The 16,926-nt window shown below is 35.9% G+C and overlaps 1 protein-coding gene across 2 annotated transcripts in view; it reads right to left on the bottom strand.

The window, feature by feature from the left end:
• Positions 1–16,926, bottom strand: part of HADHB (hydroxyacyl-CoA dehydrogenase trifunctional multienzyme complex subunit beta) — a 29,169-nt gene that overhangs the window by 4,985 nt on the left and 7,258 nt on the right. For both annotated transcript variants that reach the window (XM_081156081.1, XM_081156080.1), the window contains exons 2-12: positions 16,349–16,423; positions 16,196–16,240; positions 13,247–13,346; positions 10,553–10,597; positions 7,719–7,818; positions 4,322–4,409; positions 3,122–3,309; positions 2,210–2,390; positions 1,294–1,415; positions 149–228; positions 21–68 (exon numbers count right to left, since the gene is read on the bottom strand). In XM_081156081.1, coding sequence (XP_081012207.1) covers positions 21–68; positions 149–228; positions 1,294–1,415; positions 2,210–2,390; positions 3,122–3,309; positions 4,322–4,409; positions 7,719–7,818; positions 10,553–10,597; positions 13,247–13,346; positions 16,196–16,240; positions 16,349–16,415 — 1,064 coding nt within the window. In that variant the 5' untranslated portion in view covers positions 16,416–16,423. The remainder of the gene's footprint in view (positions 1–20; positions 69–148; positions 229–1,293; positions 1,416–2,209; positions 2,391–3,121; positions 3,310–4,321; positions 4,410–7,718; positions 7,819–10,552; positions 10,598–13,246; positions 13,347–16,195; positions 16,241–16,348; positions 16,424–16,926) is intronic.

Here is a 16,926-nt window from a genome sequence, read left to right as displayed (position 1 = left end):
ATATATACACTGCCACCTACCCAAGCAAAAGTTGATCTTTTGGATCTTGAGACACATACACAAAATCCCTAGGTAAAAAATAAAGAGGTTATCTCAAGTAATAAAATAAAAAAAACAGAGGCAATTTATTTAAACATTTACTTTTTACCTCAAATATGCCTTTGGCTTATAACCCATGGCCAGAGCTTTTTCCTCTGCCATAATCAGCATTGCAGACGCACCATCAGTCTAAAATGGTAATCAGAACAATAATGTTAAATTCCTCAGCCTGTCTGGAGTGTTTCTATAGCTGTCTTCTTCTTTGTCCTGTTCCTGAATCTATAACTAAATATATTTATACGGCGATTCTATATAACGAAAACTGTTCATTTTATTCAGCATTAAGTCCCAAGTCAAACGCCCACACTACAGAGTGACCCATTTTTGGAGGATGTTCAAAAAGTGCCATAATTACCAAGATGGACAAAGAAAATAGGTATAAATATATACATATTTAGAAATATGTATTCATAATAAACTTAAACCAAAAGTTTTTACTTTTGGCATAGAATATGAGAAATTTTATGCATTAAAATAATCTGATTTACTTATTTATTTTTACATTTTCTGGACTGTTTCTCAGCTGCTTCCTCCCAGTGGCTTCTAATAGTTTCCAAAACAAGCAAACCAATGGGAGAAGAGGAACAGGCAGGCGGCTGAGAACATTAGAGCCACGGTCTTCCTCTTTGGACACACCCTGTATGCTTTTTCCCAATTGATAATTGAGAAGTTGGGGCACAAAGAGGTGTCACTGAAAAAAGGCTTTTACCATGACTTCAAAAGAGCTAAAAAAAAAAAATTCCAGAGAAAAGGAAACTACTCTGTAGAGTTTGCAAAATAAAAACAATTTCTACAGCATTCTACCATATTTTTATAACTCAGTAACCCTGAAGAGATTATGTAGGCAGCACCAATAGGGTGCCCACAGAGTCTGGAAACATAGTTTGCTATACATAATATATGGTTTATGGACATTACATTAATAATATGTTCAATGCGCCACTGTGCAAAATTGCAATAAATGTGGTACATTAACACATTTCCAGAAACCCACGTACGTATGACGTATTGCCTCTGATGATTTGTGTTTCTGGTTTTCAATAAACCTGCATACTCCAGAAGTAATCAAGGGGATTCAGATGTGGCAAGAGAATCAATGTTTCTCTCTCTACCTCTATCTCTGTCTCTATCTCCAAAAAAAAGAGAGAGTACACAAATATAAAGGTCACTGGTAAACACACAGAACACAGTTACCAGGAAAGAAGAATTGGCAGCCGTCACTGTGCCATAGGGTTTGACGAATGCAGGTTTTAGTTTGGCCATCTGCTCCAGGGAGGAAGGACGAATGCCATTATCTTTGGTAACTGTATCTTTTCCTACAAAAATATAAACTTTTTAACTCTAAGGAACTACAAGCATTATATATCTTCTCTAGAGAAATATGCTTCAAAAATTATAAGAACAAATGAAATGTAAACCATATCTATTCGCTAAAAAGAAAGCCTTTTATAATTATCAAGATGTTATCAAATTTTAAACTAAACTCTTCAGACATTTGGAAAAAATCTAAATTAATTTAACAAAAAAAGAGACAGCCTATTTTCTTTTCTTTTTTTTTTTTTAAATATCTTTATTAATTTCAGAGAGAGGAAAGGAGAGGGAGACAGAAACATCAATGATGAGAGAGTCATTATCAGCTGCCTCCTGCAAGGCCCCTACTGGAGATTGAGACCACAACCCAGGCATGTGCCCTGACCGGGAATCAAACCAAGATCTCCTGGATCATAGGTCAATGCTCAACCGCTGAGCCACACCGGTTGGGCGAGACACCCTATTTTCTTATGATATTCATTCACATTTGGCTATTCTATACAGAAATCATATGAATGAAGAATTTAAAAAATAGGTATGTACATAAGAACTAAAATATATCAAGAAGATGCAAAAGGAGACTTATAAAAACTTCTCTTTAAAATGTTTACCTTTTGTTAGGACATAAATTGAAACTTGAGTCCATGCTTAAGCATAAATTAAGCTGACTATTTTGGAAACAGAACCAACATATTAACTGAAAAGTCATTTGAGATTTTCGGAGTTTAGGAGCAATTCAGACCACCCTAACAAGTATCATGAGGCAGTCCCCTTTACAAAGTAGAGCAAACTGTTTTACCTGGTACTTTGAAGGGTACGACATCAGAAAGGAGCCCTTCATCCTGTGCCTTCTTGGCCAGGCTATGGGAACGCAGTGCATATTCATCCTGTTCCAGCCGAGAAACAGCAAAGGCAGCAGCCAGTCGGTCTGCAGAGTGGCCCATGGTCTCACTAGTAGAGAACTCAGCCACAGCAGGGAGCTGGGAAAGTAGACATACAGAATCAGGTACACTGTTAACATGTTATACCATACCTAGGGTTATTTGGGAAAGTTAAAATCTACTATCAATCAAGGCCAAGACAAGGGAAGTTCTATGGTAACAGGGCATGTTTAAAGAGGGCTTACAGCCCGGCCAGGTGTGGCTCAGCGGTTAAGCGTTGACCTAGGATCCAGGCAACCAGGATTCGATTCCCGGTCAGGGTACATGCCCAGGTTGTGGGCTACAGCCGATCAATGACTCTCTCATCATTGATGTTTCTAGCTCTTTCTCCCTCTCCTTTCCTCTCTCCGAAATCAATAAAGATATATTTAAAGAGGGCTTACAAATTCAAATTTCCAACCACTATCTTTTTTTTTTTTTTTAAATATGTCTTTATTGATTTCAGAGAGAGGAAGGGAGAGGGGGAGAGAGAGAGAGAAGCATCAATGATGAGAGTCACTGATTGGCTGCCTCCTGCATGCCCCCTGCTGGAGATCGAGCCCACAACCTGGGCATGAGATGTCCTGGATCCTAGGTCAATGCTCAAATGCTGAGCCATGCCTGGTCAGTCTCCAACCATTATCTTTTTTTTCCCACCTTAACCAAATAATTAATCGTGCCCTGTAACTATTAGAGCATAACTGAGCCCATGCTGTCTCACCTAATTCTAAATCTCTGCAGTAGGACGCTTTGGAAAAACAAGTTCTTATGGGAGAATTCACAAGTCTTACCTCAGGTGCTAGGAAATTCAATCTGAATTTAGAGATTAAAGACAGTCGTTGACCCAGAGTCTTGGCCTTATTGAGTTCAAGCATCATTTTCCTCATTTTCCTTGAATGACGAATAGGCACATCGGACATTAACTCTACACCACCTGCCACGATCACATCAGACTGGCCAGAAGCAATCAAGCCAACACCTACAGGGCACAGGTCAATGCACATGAACATATTTTGCAGAAATTGATAGGCCATTGATAATTTAAGTTTCTTGATTTAAAAGTTGTATGATAGTCATCAGCATTTACAACATATATAACTAAGGTTTTTATTTTTTCAGAGAGATTAAGATGATTTTTTAAATGACTAAAAATACATTTAATGCAGTAAAGAAAAACAAGTTTCATTCAGGCCACATAAACATCTGAAAGTATCCATTGGGCCAACTCTCAAACAAATCATATTCTAAAATCAGAACTTTCAGCATATTTTATATGCTCCCAGTTTTATTTACAGATATTTTTACTACAAAAAGAGTTTCAAATTATACTATAAGCCAAAGAAATTCTGATTTTTGAGAGGCAAGGCATCCTGCCCTCCCACTTGCCAGGGCCACTGGCAAATATTTTGTTGCTGGAACTGGGAGTGATCACATGCTGGGTAGGGTGAATTGCTCCAATCACTGTCTCTGGCTTCATTCCCTGCCACCCATGGGGTAGGATGCCCAACCTAGCCTTGAGGTTACTAATAGAACACATGATTACTATACCTTTCAGATTTTCTATCATTTCACAATAAGAACTAATGCTACAAAATGTCCCATAACTTTGCTCAAGTTTGTTAGGAGAATTTGTAACTAATTATAAAAAATGCCCAGTAGAAGAAAGAGCTGTACTATCTAAAGCAGTGATTTTTCACCTTGGTGATGGTGGAGGGAAGAAGGCCACAATCTCTGTGGCAGAGTATCATAGTAGAATCACCTAGTTTTAGAACTTTGCAGGTTATAAACTATTCACGGCTCAAATTCAGAAGCACCCTCCTAGAAACATACTCTTCCAGTTGATAATACAAAATTTTAAATGTTACCTTATTTTTAAAAAGACACAAATTCAGAGATCTGTGCTTATTTACTTCTGTTAAGAGTATTTTTAAATGATCAAATAAAAGACAAAAGAGAATTACCATGTACCTTCTGCTTTCAGAAAAACATACCTGTCGTCATGGCTTGATTGGCAGAGATGCAAGCCATGGTGACAGTGTGAGCAGGAGTCTTGTCAGAGAAGCCAGCTCCAAGGGCAGCCTTCAGAAAACACAGTGAATGAAATCATGTTACAGGTAAATGATGCTTTGATCACTACTTCTCTGTGTGGTGAATCAGGAAAGGCTTTGAGTTTAGTGTTCTACATAGTAATATTTAAGACAAAATTAAGCCCATCACAAAAATGTTTCACTCATTCTTCATCTAGCTATTAATTGACAATCACTCTGCAAAACTCTTGGTAGCTAGTTTTTAGTATGGTATACAAACCTATAACCTCTCACCTACCTGCTCAGCAATGCTTTGCTCAGAGCCTTCAAAGGTATCAATATATAGTTTGATTTCAATGTATTTATATTTTCAAATAAACTTAAAATAAACCTGTTAAAAGCAGTTGATGAAATGATAAAATATATCATAGAGTAGGGTCCTTATGAACAGTGTTCCTACAGTTAAAAAACTTAGTAGCAAAAGCAAAAGTCATCAAACATGAAGATGTTCCTAAAGAACTGACCACTCATACACAGTTCTCACTTACGTCCTTGCCCACTTGACACTCGTTTCCATTCTGTCAGTCAGTCTCTCTCACTGACTGACTGACACTTCAGACGGCACTCTAGATCCAACGCAAAGTCAAATAGAAAAACTTGCCAAATATGCAGGAGTTCAAGTCAATTAAAGGAACTTTGGAAAATTGCCTGAGCCACAAGTGAGCCTCTGACAAATAAGGGTTAGACCAGTTTTAATAAGTGGAAAAGAGAAACTGGCCAGGATGATGACATAATAGGTGCTTCAAAAGCAATTTGAGGGGACTTGAGAAAAACTGAGACCCTCTGTTATTCTTGAAAAAAATGGCCTCTATTATGGCGGCACAGTGAAGTTAAACATGAAATAAGCACATCTATTATTTTATCATACTATTTATTGGGGACATTAGGCTGCCAATAAACCCAATGCCTGATTCCTCTGTTTACATAAAGAATTAATGCATAGGTGCAACAATAAAATAGTTATTTTTATCATTATAGTTTCACTGTAAAAATAACACGCTCAACTCCTCCCCACCCCCACCACAACTATTTTCTATGAAATTCTGGTTTCTATTTAGGGGAATTCATTTTTAGTGGTCTTTTTCTGAAACTATTTATCACCAGAATCCAAGCTCTCCTATAATTTGGTAAAATAAACATGTTTCCAAAGTTTAGATTAAAGAGGTTCAATGTTACTTAAGTGATTTTTACCTTTATATTTACACTATCTGTACAGTACTTACCATAACTATATAAATATAAATATATTACAGTAGTATACATGCAAGATAACCTTATTCTGGTCTTTCTAGATAGGCCTAATACTAAATGCCCAACCTATTTTGCTGAAAACTACCCCCTGCCAACATCAGCCTCTCCATGTAAACCAGGGGTTGGGAATATCTGGCCCGTGGGCCGTATACAGTCCGCGAAATCATTTGGTCTGGCCCTGCCAAGGCAACTACAGGCGAGACTCGAAATTCAATAAATCTAAGAGATTTTTCATAGCTAATATTTAAATTGACAATTTTGTATGGCCTGTGAATGATGTTATAAATATCCAAATGGCCTTTGGCAGAAAAAAGGTTCCCCACCCCTGATTTAAACCAATCCAAAACGAAGAGAGAGGCAACTCTTCAGTGGACAGGGCAGAGCTCACAGTGGGGCAAGTGTAAAGGGCACTCAGGTCATAATAGCCAATGCTCACGAGGTCCTTCCTAGCATGTGTAATACCCTTGGCCCCAGCTGACTCTCAGGACAGAAGGAGCTTTAAATAGAAGTGGTTGCTGATGAGCCTTGTCCACATGCTTCTTCTATTTAAAGTATGAACAGCCCTGAAGGCAAGCTGAAGCTGTAGATGGTACACTAAGGAGATAGGGAAAAGGTGCCTCTTAGTTAAGCTGGAGAGCAGGGAAATATGGTTCAATAAAGTCAGGTCCATGTGAACTCAGCACAGAAGCTTTTTAGGATTTTGTACTAATTTTGTTAATACAGACAACAAGTCCTAAAGAAATTCTCTAGCTTTTAGGTTCCATATCTCTTCAACTCATTTGTCCCCTGCAGCCACTGCAAAATTTATCTAGAAAGCAATGCAACTGGTGTCAGTAGAGGGCAGAGAAAGGGAATCTACTTCACGTCAATCAATAGCTGAGATGCGTATGGATGTAAAATTTCCAGGAAAAAAAAAATTCAGGGTAAAAAATTATGGCTTTAGAGTTAGAACAGAATAGAAATATACAGAAAATTGAAACAGTTTTAATATCTATGTTTTAAGTGCTCTTATAGGAGTCACTTTGTTTCTTCAGAATATAAAAAATTAAAAATGTATTATGAATAGCTTGATGTACTAATAAAATTATCATATTCAATACATTTAAAAATGTGACAGCCCAGGATAAAACATAAAAATCAGAGGAGGGGAAAAAAATCTCTTCCTGTCCTTACTTCTTTCCTGACTCCCTAATAACATACAGTTGATTTTTGTGGGCTGCAGTAACAATAGGTCCTCGACAGTTACAACATTTACTGACAGGTAAAAAGGTGAAGCAGAACAAATACTTCAGTCCTGCTTGTTTTCCTTCTCTGGGCTGACGTGATGGAGCTACTGCCCTTATGGCTACACTGAACACAATAATATAGCCGGTACAGCCTAGAAATAAATAAAACCATTAGCACACTGAAATGTGTTTTATCCAAATAATCACTTTCAAATTAGGGAGCTCAGAGGATGTGTTTGGACTATTCACCATGAAATGCCAGTTAGACATGTCACATAAGTTCCATTATCTTGGTTACCCAATAAACACTACATGGACTTATGCCAACTGGGGTAAAAGTAAACTCCTGTGAAAGTTTTTTAAAAAACTGCCCTACGTGTCATCTAGTCAATGGAAAAAAATGAGTAAGCAAGGCTACCTCTAACAAAAACCACGTTATGAAGTAAGTTTTTTGCAAAATGTTAAAATTTTAAGTTAATTAGAAGCCATGCTCTAACATTACTAAAAATCACATCAGCCACACTCTACCATAATCTCTATTCCCCTAACAAAAGAGACAGACAAATTAACATTTCCCAAAACAGCTCAAATAACTGATTTGATTTTTGTATAGCATAAATATATACTAATATAGTGTACATCATTTGATTTATAGGATTGTTTTAAATATTAAACATCCATTATTCAAGTTATAAAATCATTGTAAGTCAAATATAACTTTATTTAATGGATTTTAATAGCTTTTAAAGAGTAAACTCTGTTAGTTGAAATTCAAATTGATTGTCCTATCAATCTCTTTAAACAATATAGTTTGTTTTACTCACCTCTCTGGCCACATTGCTTGTTTTCACTTCTTGTATAACTGTGCCAAAGATGATATAATCAACAACTTCCTTTGGGACATTGGTCCGATGCAATAAACCCCTGAGAGTGTAAGTCCAAAGCAACGAAAAAGTTAACACATCAAGGTAGTGCAATAGATCATTTGAAACACTGACTTCTTTCAAAAGGTTAACCTTGAATTTAAAAGAGAAGAAATTGTATCTTTTCCTTAATTTGACAAGCATGTGGTTGGCATCTTATCAAAGAAGAAATGAATGAAAGAGTGATTTTAAAAAGTCAACATGTGATGCTCAGTTGGGAATGAGAAATTATACAGAAAGAATAAAAAATAATTTGGAATAGGATAAAACAGATAAGTAAACATAGTAATGTTAGTGAGAACCAAGTTTCAGTCAAAAGTAAAATCAAAAAGAAGTAAAATCCCAGGTATGTTAAATTTGAATTTGAAATATCAGTGTAAATATATGATTTAAATTTTATATATATATATATATATATATATATATATATATATATATATATATATATATATATAATCTTTTTCTAGTTCTCCCCACTGATAGACTAGAAGGACTAGGAATGAGAGAGCACACCCTGAACTCAGACTTGGTTCTAAATGCCATTCCCCATTAAAGGAATCAGAACTTTTTAATAAATGACTGAGGCTAGGTCTAAGGCAGCGAAAGTATAAAGTGAACCTCACTGATCTATTTGTGCTGAAAATAAGAAAGTACTTAAAGAATAATGGGACCATATAAAAAATAGGAACAGAGGTATACAAATTTGTCAAAACTCACCAAACTATACCCTTAAAATCTGTGCATTTTATTATGTGCAAATTATACTTCAAAAAAATACTATTATACTGAAAATCAAAAGGGGCACAGAAACCAACTTGAAGGAACTCCTACAAATAAAATGTGAGGTAATCTGAGCCTCAAAAAGAATAATGACTAGTCTTGGCTATAACATAAGAAATAAATAAAAATCTGTCTTTACCATAAAAAAAGGGAAACTGTTCTTTATGTAAAAATATCAGCCAATAAATGTAGGAGGAATAACAGAATTAGAAAAATCACAAATTTGTAATAACTGATTCAGGCAAAAATTATCAATCAATGCTAAAACCATTTGGTGAAAGGTTGTTGGAGAACAGGATATTCACATGGCTAAGATATCACTTTATAGATTACTTACTAATTGCAAAGAGAAAAATGTTACCTTATTTTTTAAATCTGGCTGTGTGACCACAACCATGACTGTGTGGTTAGATTTAGCATTACACATCATGTGCTTCTTGATATGGTATGATACCCGTGTGCTTTATCCATGAAGTATTCTTACCAAAAAATGTTTAACCTGAATATAATCAAGCCTCACAGTCTAACTTCCAGTTTACAGGCAATTCATAGAGAAAGGTTAAATATCACCATGAGAAAAGATCCAGAGTAAGGAGCATCATAGGACAGTTAGCCTGGATTTTTCAAAAAGTCATTTTCATGGGGGAGGGGAGGAGAAAGAAAATTTCTAAACTTAAAGAGACATATCCACTTGTAATATGAACCTTGACTGGGTCCTGGTTTGAAAAAAAACTATTAAAAGACTTTGTTGGAACAATTGAGGGGGATTTGACTATGAATTGGGTATTAGTCATGAGATCACTGTTATTGTCTTAGCTATGGTGATGGTGTGGTGGAGAGCAGAGAAGGTCCTTATTCTTCAGAGATAAACAATGACGTATTAGGGCTGAAGTATGAAGATGTTGGCATTTTATTGTCAAATGCTCCAAACCATATAGATATAGCAAATATAGCAAAATGGTAACAATGATTAAATCTAGGTGGAGGGTATATAAATGCTCACTGTATTATTCTTTCAATTTTATTGCACATTTGACATTTTTTAAGATAAAAAGTTGAGGAAAAACTTGCAAATCTCCAGCCTGGGACCATAATCAGAAAGGAAAATAAGCTGGCTTTGAGGAAAAGGTCATTTTTATTTTTGATATGCCAAGCTTGAGGTGTCAAAGAAAGCAGGTCAAATTTAGAGATCTGTGAGTCCTCTACATAAAAAATAAAAAGATTAAATAGATGAGATTTTTAAGAAAAATCATGTATACAGAGACATGCAATACTCTAAGGACTGAAATTTGCAAAACAACATTAAAAAAGAAAAGGAGGAAGAATTCTAGGTGACTTTTTTTAAATAGAGAAGAATCTGTCAGGAGATGGAAAGGAAAGCATAAAGACATATTAAGAAGTCAAAGGAAGACAATTTCAAGTGGCAGCATCAAATGCTACAGAATATAAAAAGACTGATGCCTGAGAAAAGATTTGTGCATTTAGTGATCACAAAGTCATTACTATTAAGAGAAGCTTCCAAAGTACAGTTACTGTGGAGCCATGGGAATGGAAATGATTATGAGATTAAGAAGAGTAAATGGAATAGTAAGAAAAGAGAAGCAACTGTTGCTTTCATTCATTCTTAAAGTCTGGCAGAAAGAGAAGAAATAGAACAGATGGGTAGAAAGGTCAATTGAAGGGTTTTTCAAACAGGAAAAGGCCTGTGGCTGGCTGAAGACACAAAGGCAAAGCATCCATGGAAAACGAATGAGATAATGCCCAACATCCACCAGCTGCTTGAATCTGTGCAGCACATATGGCCAAAATCAAGAATAAATGAATCTTGTAAAAGCCAATAAGTGTTTTGTTACCACAGAACGTTAATATATCCTAGATATGGAAATTCTATTGAACACACTATTTCAAGTGTGAAAACTGGAGAAAAGTGCTTTAATGAAACTGCATTTACTTACGAAAGTGCTGCTCTAGCCAAGTCATGTGGCATTAGGTCTTTATATCTGGGGAAAGAAAATAAATAATTTAAACCCAAAGCCTGAGAGTTTCACTAATTTTTTTTCTTTATTTTATTTGAAATACCTAAAGAGATCCTCTAACATATGCTGCTGCAAACGCATTTAGCTTTATTATCTAAGGCAGCCCATTATTTCAAATGAAGAAAGTGCGGCTTTTGCTATTTCTCATCCTTAAATATCTGGCAAGCCTTACCTCAGACTGGCTGGCTAAGAAGCTAACAAAAGTTTACCCAATATCTTATTGTTCAGCATGACATGTGTTAAATATTCTTTAAATCCCATCTTTTGAGTTCTCCTCTTTTAAAAGATATTATTTATTTATTACTTATTTATTTTGTGATGCCTAAAGTGACATGAAGGATCTATTAGGACATTTTAAGAAACTTCTTGTTTTGAAGTAATATGAGATTTGCAAAAGAAATGGGAAGACAGAGCAGAGTTCCTGTATACCCTCTACTCTTCCTCTAACGCTACCACCCTATACAACCACAAAGCCCTTATCAAAACTAAGAAAGTAACACTGGCACAATACATTCACTAATCTACTAACTTTATCTGGATCTCACCAGTTTTTCCAGTAACACATTTTTACTGTTCTGTTCCGGAATCTAATCCATGCATTTTGTTGTCATGCCTCAGTCTCCTCCAATCTATGAAAGTTTCTCAATCTTTCCGTGTCTTTCATGATGTTGACACTTGGAGGTTATGGATTTAGAGAAAGAATATCACAGAGGTAATGTGCTCTTCTCATTGCTTCAGATGTGTACATACTATCAATCAGACTTATTAATGGTGATATTAACTTGGCTAAAGTGGTCTTCACCAGTTTTCTCTACATTTTTCCCTATCTTTACCCAATCCATTCGAAGTGAGTCACTAGTCTGGCCCTCTCTCAAGGGGAGGAGAATTAAGCTTCACTTACTAGTGAAAGAAGTAACAAAGAATTTGTGAACATATGTTAAAATCAACAGTAATTAATAAATATTTGGGGGGAGAGAGGTAGAGACTATGCTTCTACCTTGTTTCTTCTTAACATTTCTCATCCACTAATTTTAGCATTCCTTCATAGATCCTGATCGCAGCAACTATTACTATGGTGTTATAATGGAGATTTATTTCCTTTCTTCATTCCTTCTATATTTATTAATTGAAATCCTTCTATAAGGAAGACTTGACCTTTCCTCTTATTTACTTATTCAATCATTTATTTATATCAGATTGAACTCACGGATATTTATTTTTTTCTTCAGGCTATGATGCAGATTATAAAAACACTGTTCAATGGGTTACTATACTGAGAAAAGAGGGTGAATGAAACTTCACCACCATTTTCTTGTAGCATTACTTCCATAAAAAACTCTCTAGGGCACTTGCCAGGTGGATTGGTTGGATGGAGCATCACTCTGTACACCAAAAGGTTGCAGGTTCAGTTCCTGGTCAGGGCACATACCTAGGTTGTGGGTTCGATCACCGGTTAGGGTGTGTACAAGAGGCAACTGATTGATGTTTCTCTCTCACATCAATGTTTCTCTCTCGCTCTTTCCCTTCCTCTCTCTCTAAAATCAATAAACATATCCTTGGGTGAGGATAAAAAAAAGAAAGTAGTAGTCTCTAGGTACTAAATCACTGGTTTAAAAATGAACGTTTATTGTTTGTGTATGTATGTATACCCAAAACACAACGTGTGCATCTTCCTCAAATGATGGTATCAAATGATGGTATTATACACACTGCTCAGCATCTTGCCTTTTACACTTAATATATCTTCAAGATATTTCCATATTATTACATAAAGATAGGTCTCATTATTCTTAGCAGATGCCTAACATTCCCCAGAATGGTTTTAAGTTAGTGACTGTTTATTTAAAATATGAACATCAAAACAGTCAAAACAGAATAGAACTCAGGTTTCATTTAGTTTAAACCTAGTTACCAAAATCCATTATCAGCTTTTGGACAGACTGGGCTTCACATGGGCACAGAAAAGTCTAAGGAGAACAGCAGTTTGGTTCTGGGGAATTTTCGGGCTGGTCTTGCACCATTCTGGTTCTATATTCTTGGGGTTGTGCTATGCCGGGGTTTGGACCAACCCATCAACTCCAATTCTGATCATTTCCAAGAGACCAAAGCAGTGAATTAAAGGCCCTTCAGAATGTCCATGGGCTCAAATCCTCAGTATTCAAATTTCTGAAGAGGCACAGAAGCAATGTACTTATCTTAGACAGGAAAGGATATCTCTGCTAGAAGCAAGCTATCTGAACCCACACTAGGTTTTCAAAATAAGGCTAGTTCAATCTAACAGTACACTAGGCTTGTTCATGAGAAAGGATGAAAAACAAATTTGCCATATTATTTCACCACTGGCTTGACTTATTATTTTGTATTAATTTCTGAAAATGTTATCCATGTATTAAGTAGCCCACTAACAACACTATTACCTACTGGTTACATTTACAAAGTGGGGTGATGGATGTGTTAATTAACTTGATTGTGGTAATCATCTCACAATGTATGTTAAATTATCACACTATATACCTTTTTAAAAAATCACAACCTAAATTGATACAGTTTTTATGCGTCAATACCTCAATAAAGCTTGGGGGGTGGGGAACCACACAATTATTTCATACTCACGAAGTGCCTGACAGCAAAAATGGGATGCGAACACCATCCACCACTACGATATTTCTCACATTGGGTTTTGCCAAGGTTTTCTTTGATGTAGTCTGGGCGGCTTTAAAACAAAGTTCAAAGAACTATTCGTTAACATGTATGAAGATGATTTTTTACATTTTTAAAGACAGACATTCTAAGAAGAATTACATCATTCAACGCCATTCACCAAACCACTCCTATATACGTGTATGGTTGTATGATTGTGTATGTGTGTGTGTGTGTGTGTGTGTGTGTGTGTGTGTGTGTGTGTGTGTGTGTGAAAGCTAAAAAACTAAGTTGTAAGTTTCCAAATAATATTTAAGGTAAATATAGTGATTATACCTAATGATGTGGGTATTTATATCATTAATAAACTTGTTTCTTTTTATCAAATGTTTGACACTGACAGCAACCAATTTGACACATAATCCTGTTCTTAATATTAAAAGTCAAAATAACTGATGTTGTTTCACTTTACATAGCTTAATATTCTTGCTTTTCTATGTAGAAATAAAGGCCATTTGGTTGATGACTATCGTCACTCTCCAAAAACCTAAATGCTTCCTGATTCTGTTTGGCTCGATTTGTCTAATTATTTTCTAACATCAAAATAGTAACCTTCCTCTAATTTTTTAATTAAAAAAATAAAACATGAATATTTGTTCGTGGTAAAAAAAGTAAACGATACTGAAATATGGGGAGTAAAAATTGTTTATACCCTCCTCTGACAAATTATTTCCTTCCCTGAGGTAAATACTGTTAACGTGGTGTATATATATACTTTCAAACTTTTGTCTTTTAATGCATGTATATGTACATATTGTGTATTATACATACTTTATGACTTAACATTATAGAAGAGCTTTCTGTGTTATTCTAAATCTATCTCACTGTTTTCTTTTTGTTGTGTTGAAATTCATCTGCTTTCATCACTCCTTCATTATCAGAGATAAAGAAAAATCCTAAATTACTGGGAATAAAATTTTAACAATCATTTTACCATATCCACTAATGTCACAGAGAACTATTTATGATAAATATCTACAACCAACTTGAAGGAAACAGTAGTTAAAGCTAAGGGTTCTGATAAAATGGGGTATAAAGATTCTTTTAATGGAGATGTGTTCGTAAGGGAGATAAAGGCAACAGGAAAATGAGTGAGGAGACTGTGAACTCAAGCACAGGGTGCTAAAGGCCAGGATAAAAGCAGTATCAATGTGAATGGAAAGTAGGGGTCAATACAAGAGATTTTATAAAGGAAGGTATCTTGATGAACAACCAGATATAGAAAGAAAGAAAAACAGGGTTGTAAAGAAATCTTAGAGACTGAGAAAACCTGGCTACTCTACACACAGTAAGAACTGGTTTTGGAAGAAAAATGACTTTATGCTTAAACATGCTACCTTTAAGGTGATGGAAAGACATTCAGGTGGATGTGTCCACTTGACAGGTAGCTAAGGATGCAAAACTAAAGCTCTGAAGAAAAGTGAGGTGTCGATGGGATAGCCATGAGACATTTGCAGTTAGAATACAGAAGAAAATCAGAAACATATTTTGAAGTGCCTGCTCATCCATCCAGTCCCCTCTAAAGGGCACTGCTGTGCTTATAGTCCCTGCCAGGGACAGCCATAAACACCACGTCCCTAAGTCCATAGCCAAAGTTGATTAGATTCAGAATGGATAATGGACCACTAAAAGTCAATCCGCAGAGTAGTCAACCAGTAACCCATGCCATCTACCTATAAGTGATAAGCAGTGCTAGTCAGAATCTTTGTTAGGAATCTAAACAAAGAAACGTAGAGAGAAATGCCAATTAGTCGAAAGGATGCCATGAGGAAGAAGGAGGATTTTTGCTGCCCCATAACTTGACTTACAGTTTACCAGTCTGTCCAAAAGCTGATAATGGACTTTAGTAACTGGATTCAAACTAAATGAAACATTAGTTCTATTCTATTTTGATTTTTTTGCTGTTTACATTTTGAACAAGCAATCACTACCTTAAAAACATGCTGAGGAACATCAGACATCTGCTAAAATAATGAGTGAGACTTGGTCAGGTTAACAAAACTAGAATTATTGTTTTTTTAGACAAAGAAACTAAAGCACAAGGAAGTAAAGTGATCTGTTCAAGGCCACACTACCCAGAAAGTCATAGAACTGAAACAGAGTTAGAGGTCTTCTGAATTCTGGTAAGGTGCTTTTTCTATTAAGTTATCATCCAGGTAGAAATACCATAATAAAACCAAAATCAGAAGTCAAAGGTTAATACAGGACCTGGCAAGAAGAATAATGGTATGAATTTGTCAGGATATTTTTTAGCATTGGCCACTGAAGATGCACACCTACAGCAGGTTCTGCAAAAGTATGTATTCAATGGTGAAGAAGTCTAACTCACTGGGTTGACCAAGGGTCTAAATGACCATGTATAATCAACAAATTTTCTTTTTCATTTCATATTGACCAATCTTCTTTTATTAACTGGTTTCCCAGTTACCCTTATTTCAGGAATGGGTCCTCTTGTATTTGGGACAAGAAGATATCCATTAATAGAGAAGCCTATCACTAACTGCAGATTTAAAATGTTAACTTTTGGCTCTACAACAGTCTCAAGAGTGTTAGCTAATCATCTCCAGGACTGACAGCCAGTGGGTGAAGAAACTAACCAGCAAGGTTCATGGAACCTCCATAACTCCTCCAGGCTCCAAATCCCAGAAAGCAGCCTCCTCTCAACATCCTCGAGCCCAACCCTACACCATGTAATATCATTATTGATTGATCTTATATTATTTTAATTTAAAGGCAGTAGTGATATTCATGTTGCTCATAAAAGGAGAAAATCTAGCAAATTCGTTTTGGTTTTTATTCAGAATTCACAAATCTGGAATTTAACATTTATATCAGAAATGTTTATTTTACAAATGACTGTACCTGGGGCAGCTTGTAGCTGGGAAGAACAGCTCAGAGGTCTTACAGCTGGAAGACAAAATAAAGTGTTTACAAAAGGCAATACAATTCAATGCCTATGTAAGATGCTTATAAATCCAAATCTAATGTTAAAAAAGAAAGACAAATTAAACTTACAAACTCTGAGGGCCCATATCGATGCACTGGGGAGGTTTTTAAAAGTGGACGTCAAGATGGAAGTCATTTTGAAACCTGAAAAGGACAGAACACATCCTGGGTTATCTGAAGGACGCGTAGCTCATGCTGCAGTCCATGGCCTCTGACAGCCTCACCGGTGACTGCCATAAAATGCTGTAAAACTTAACCTGTTACCAGCTATCCTTCCTCTATTATAACCACATTGATACCGCTTCCATAGTGTGCAAATCACGATCCTAAGTGCTAACTCATCTAGTCCTCATAACGACCTGTGACGTGGACAGTATTAGTACCCCTCTGTAAGAAGTGAGATGAGAAAACCGAGGCTTACAGGGACTGAGTGACTTGTGCAAAGGTCCACAGCTGGTAAGAGGCAGAAGCTACCAATGTTAACTTCCTGATTTTGAAGTTTGTATTGTGAATATATAGAATGCCTTGTGGAATATTTGTATTTTAAGATAATACACACTAAAGTATTCATATACAATGTGCTATAACGTCAGCAACTTACTCTCAACTATTAGGAAAAAAGTTCATGTCCTGTACTTGCTACTTTT

This window comes from Miniopterus schreibersii, assembly GCF_964146895.1.
Source record: "Miniopterus schreibersii genome assembly, chromosome: 13".
Classification (NCBI taxonomy): domain Eukaryota; kingdom Metazoa; phylum Chordata; class Mammalia; order Chiroptera; family Miniopteridae; genus Miniopterus; species Miniopterus schreibersii.
The sequence above is the reverse complement of the archived record's forward strand: the minus strand, read 5'-3'. Positions and strand labels throughout refer to the sequence as shown.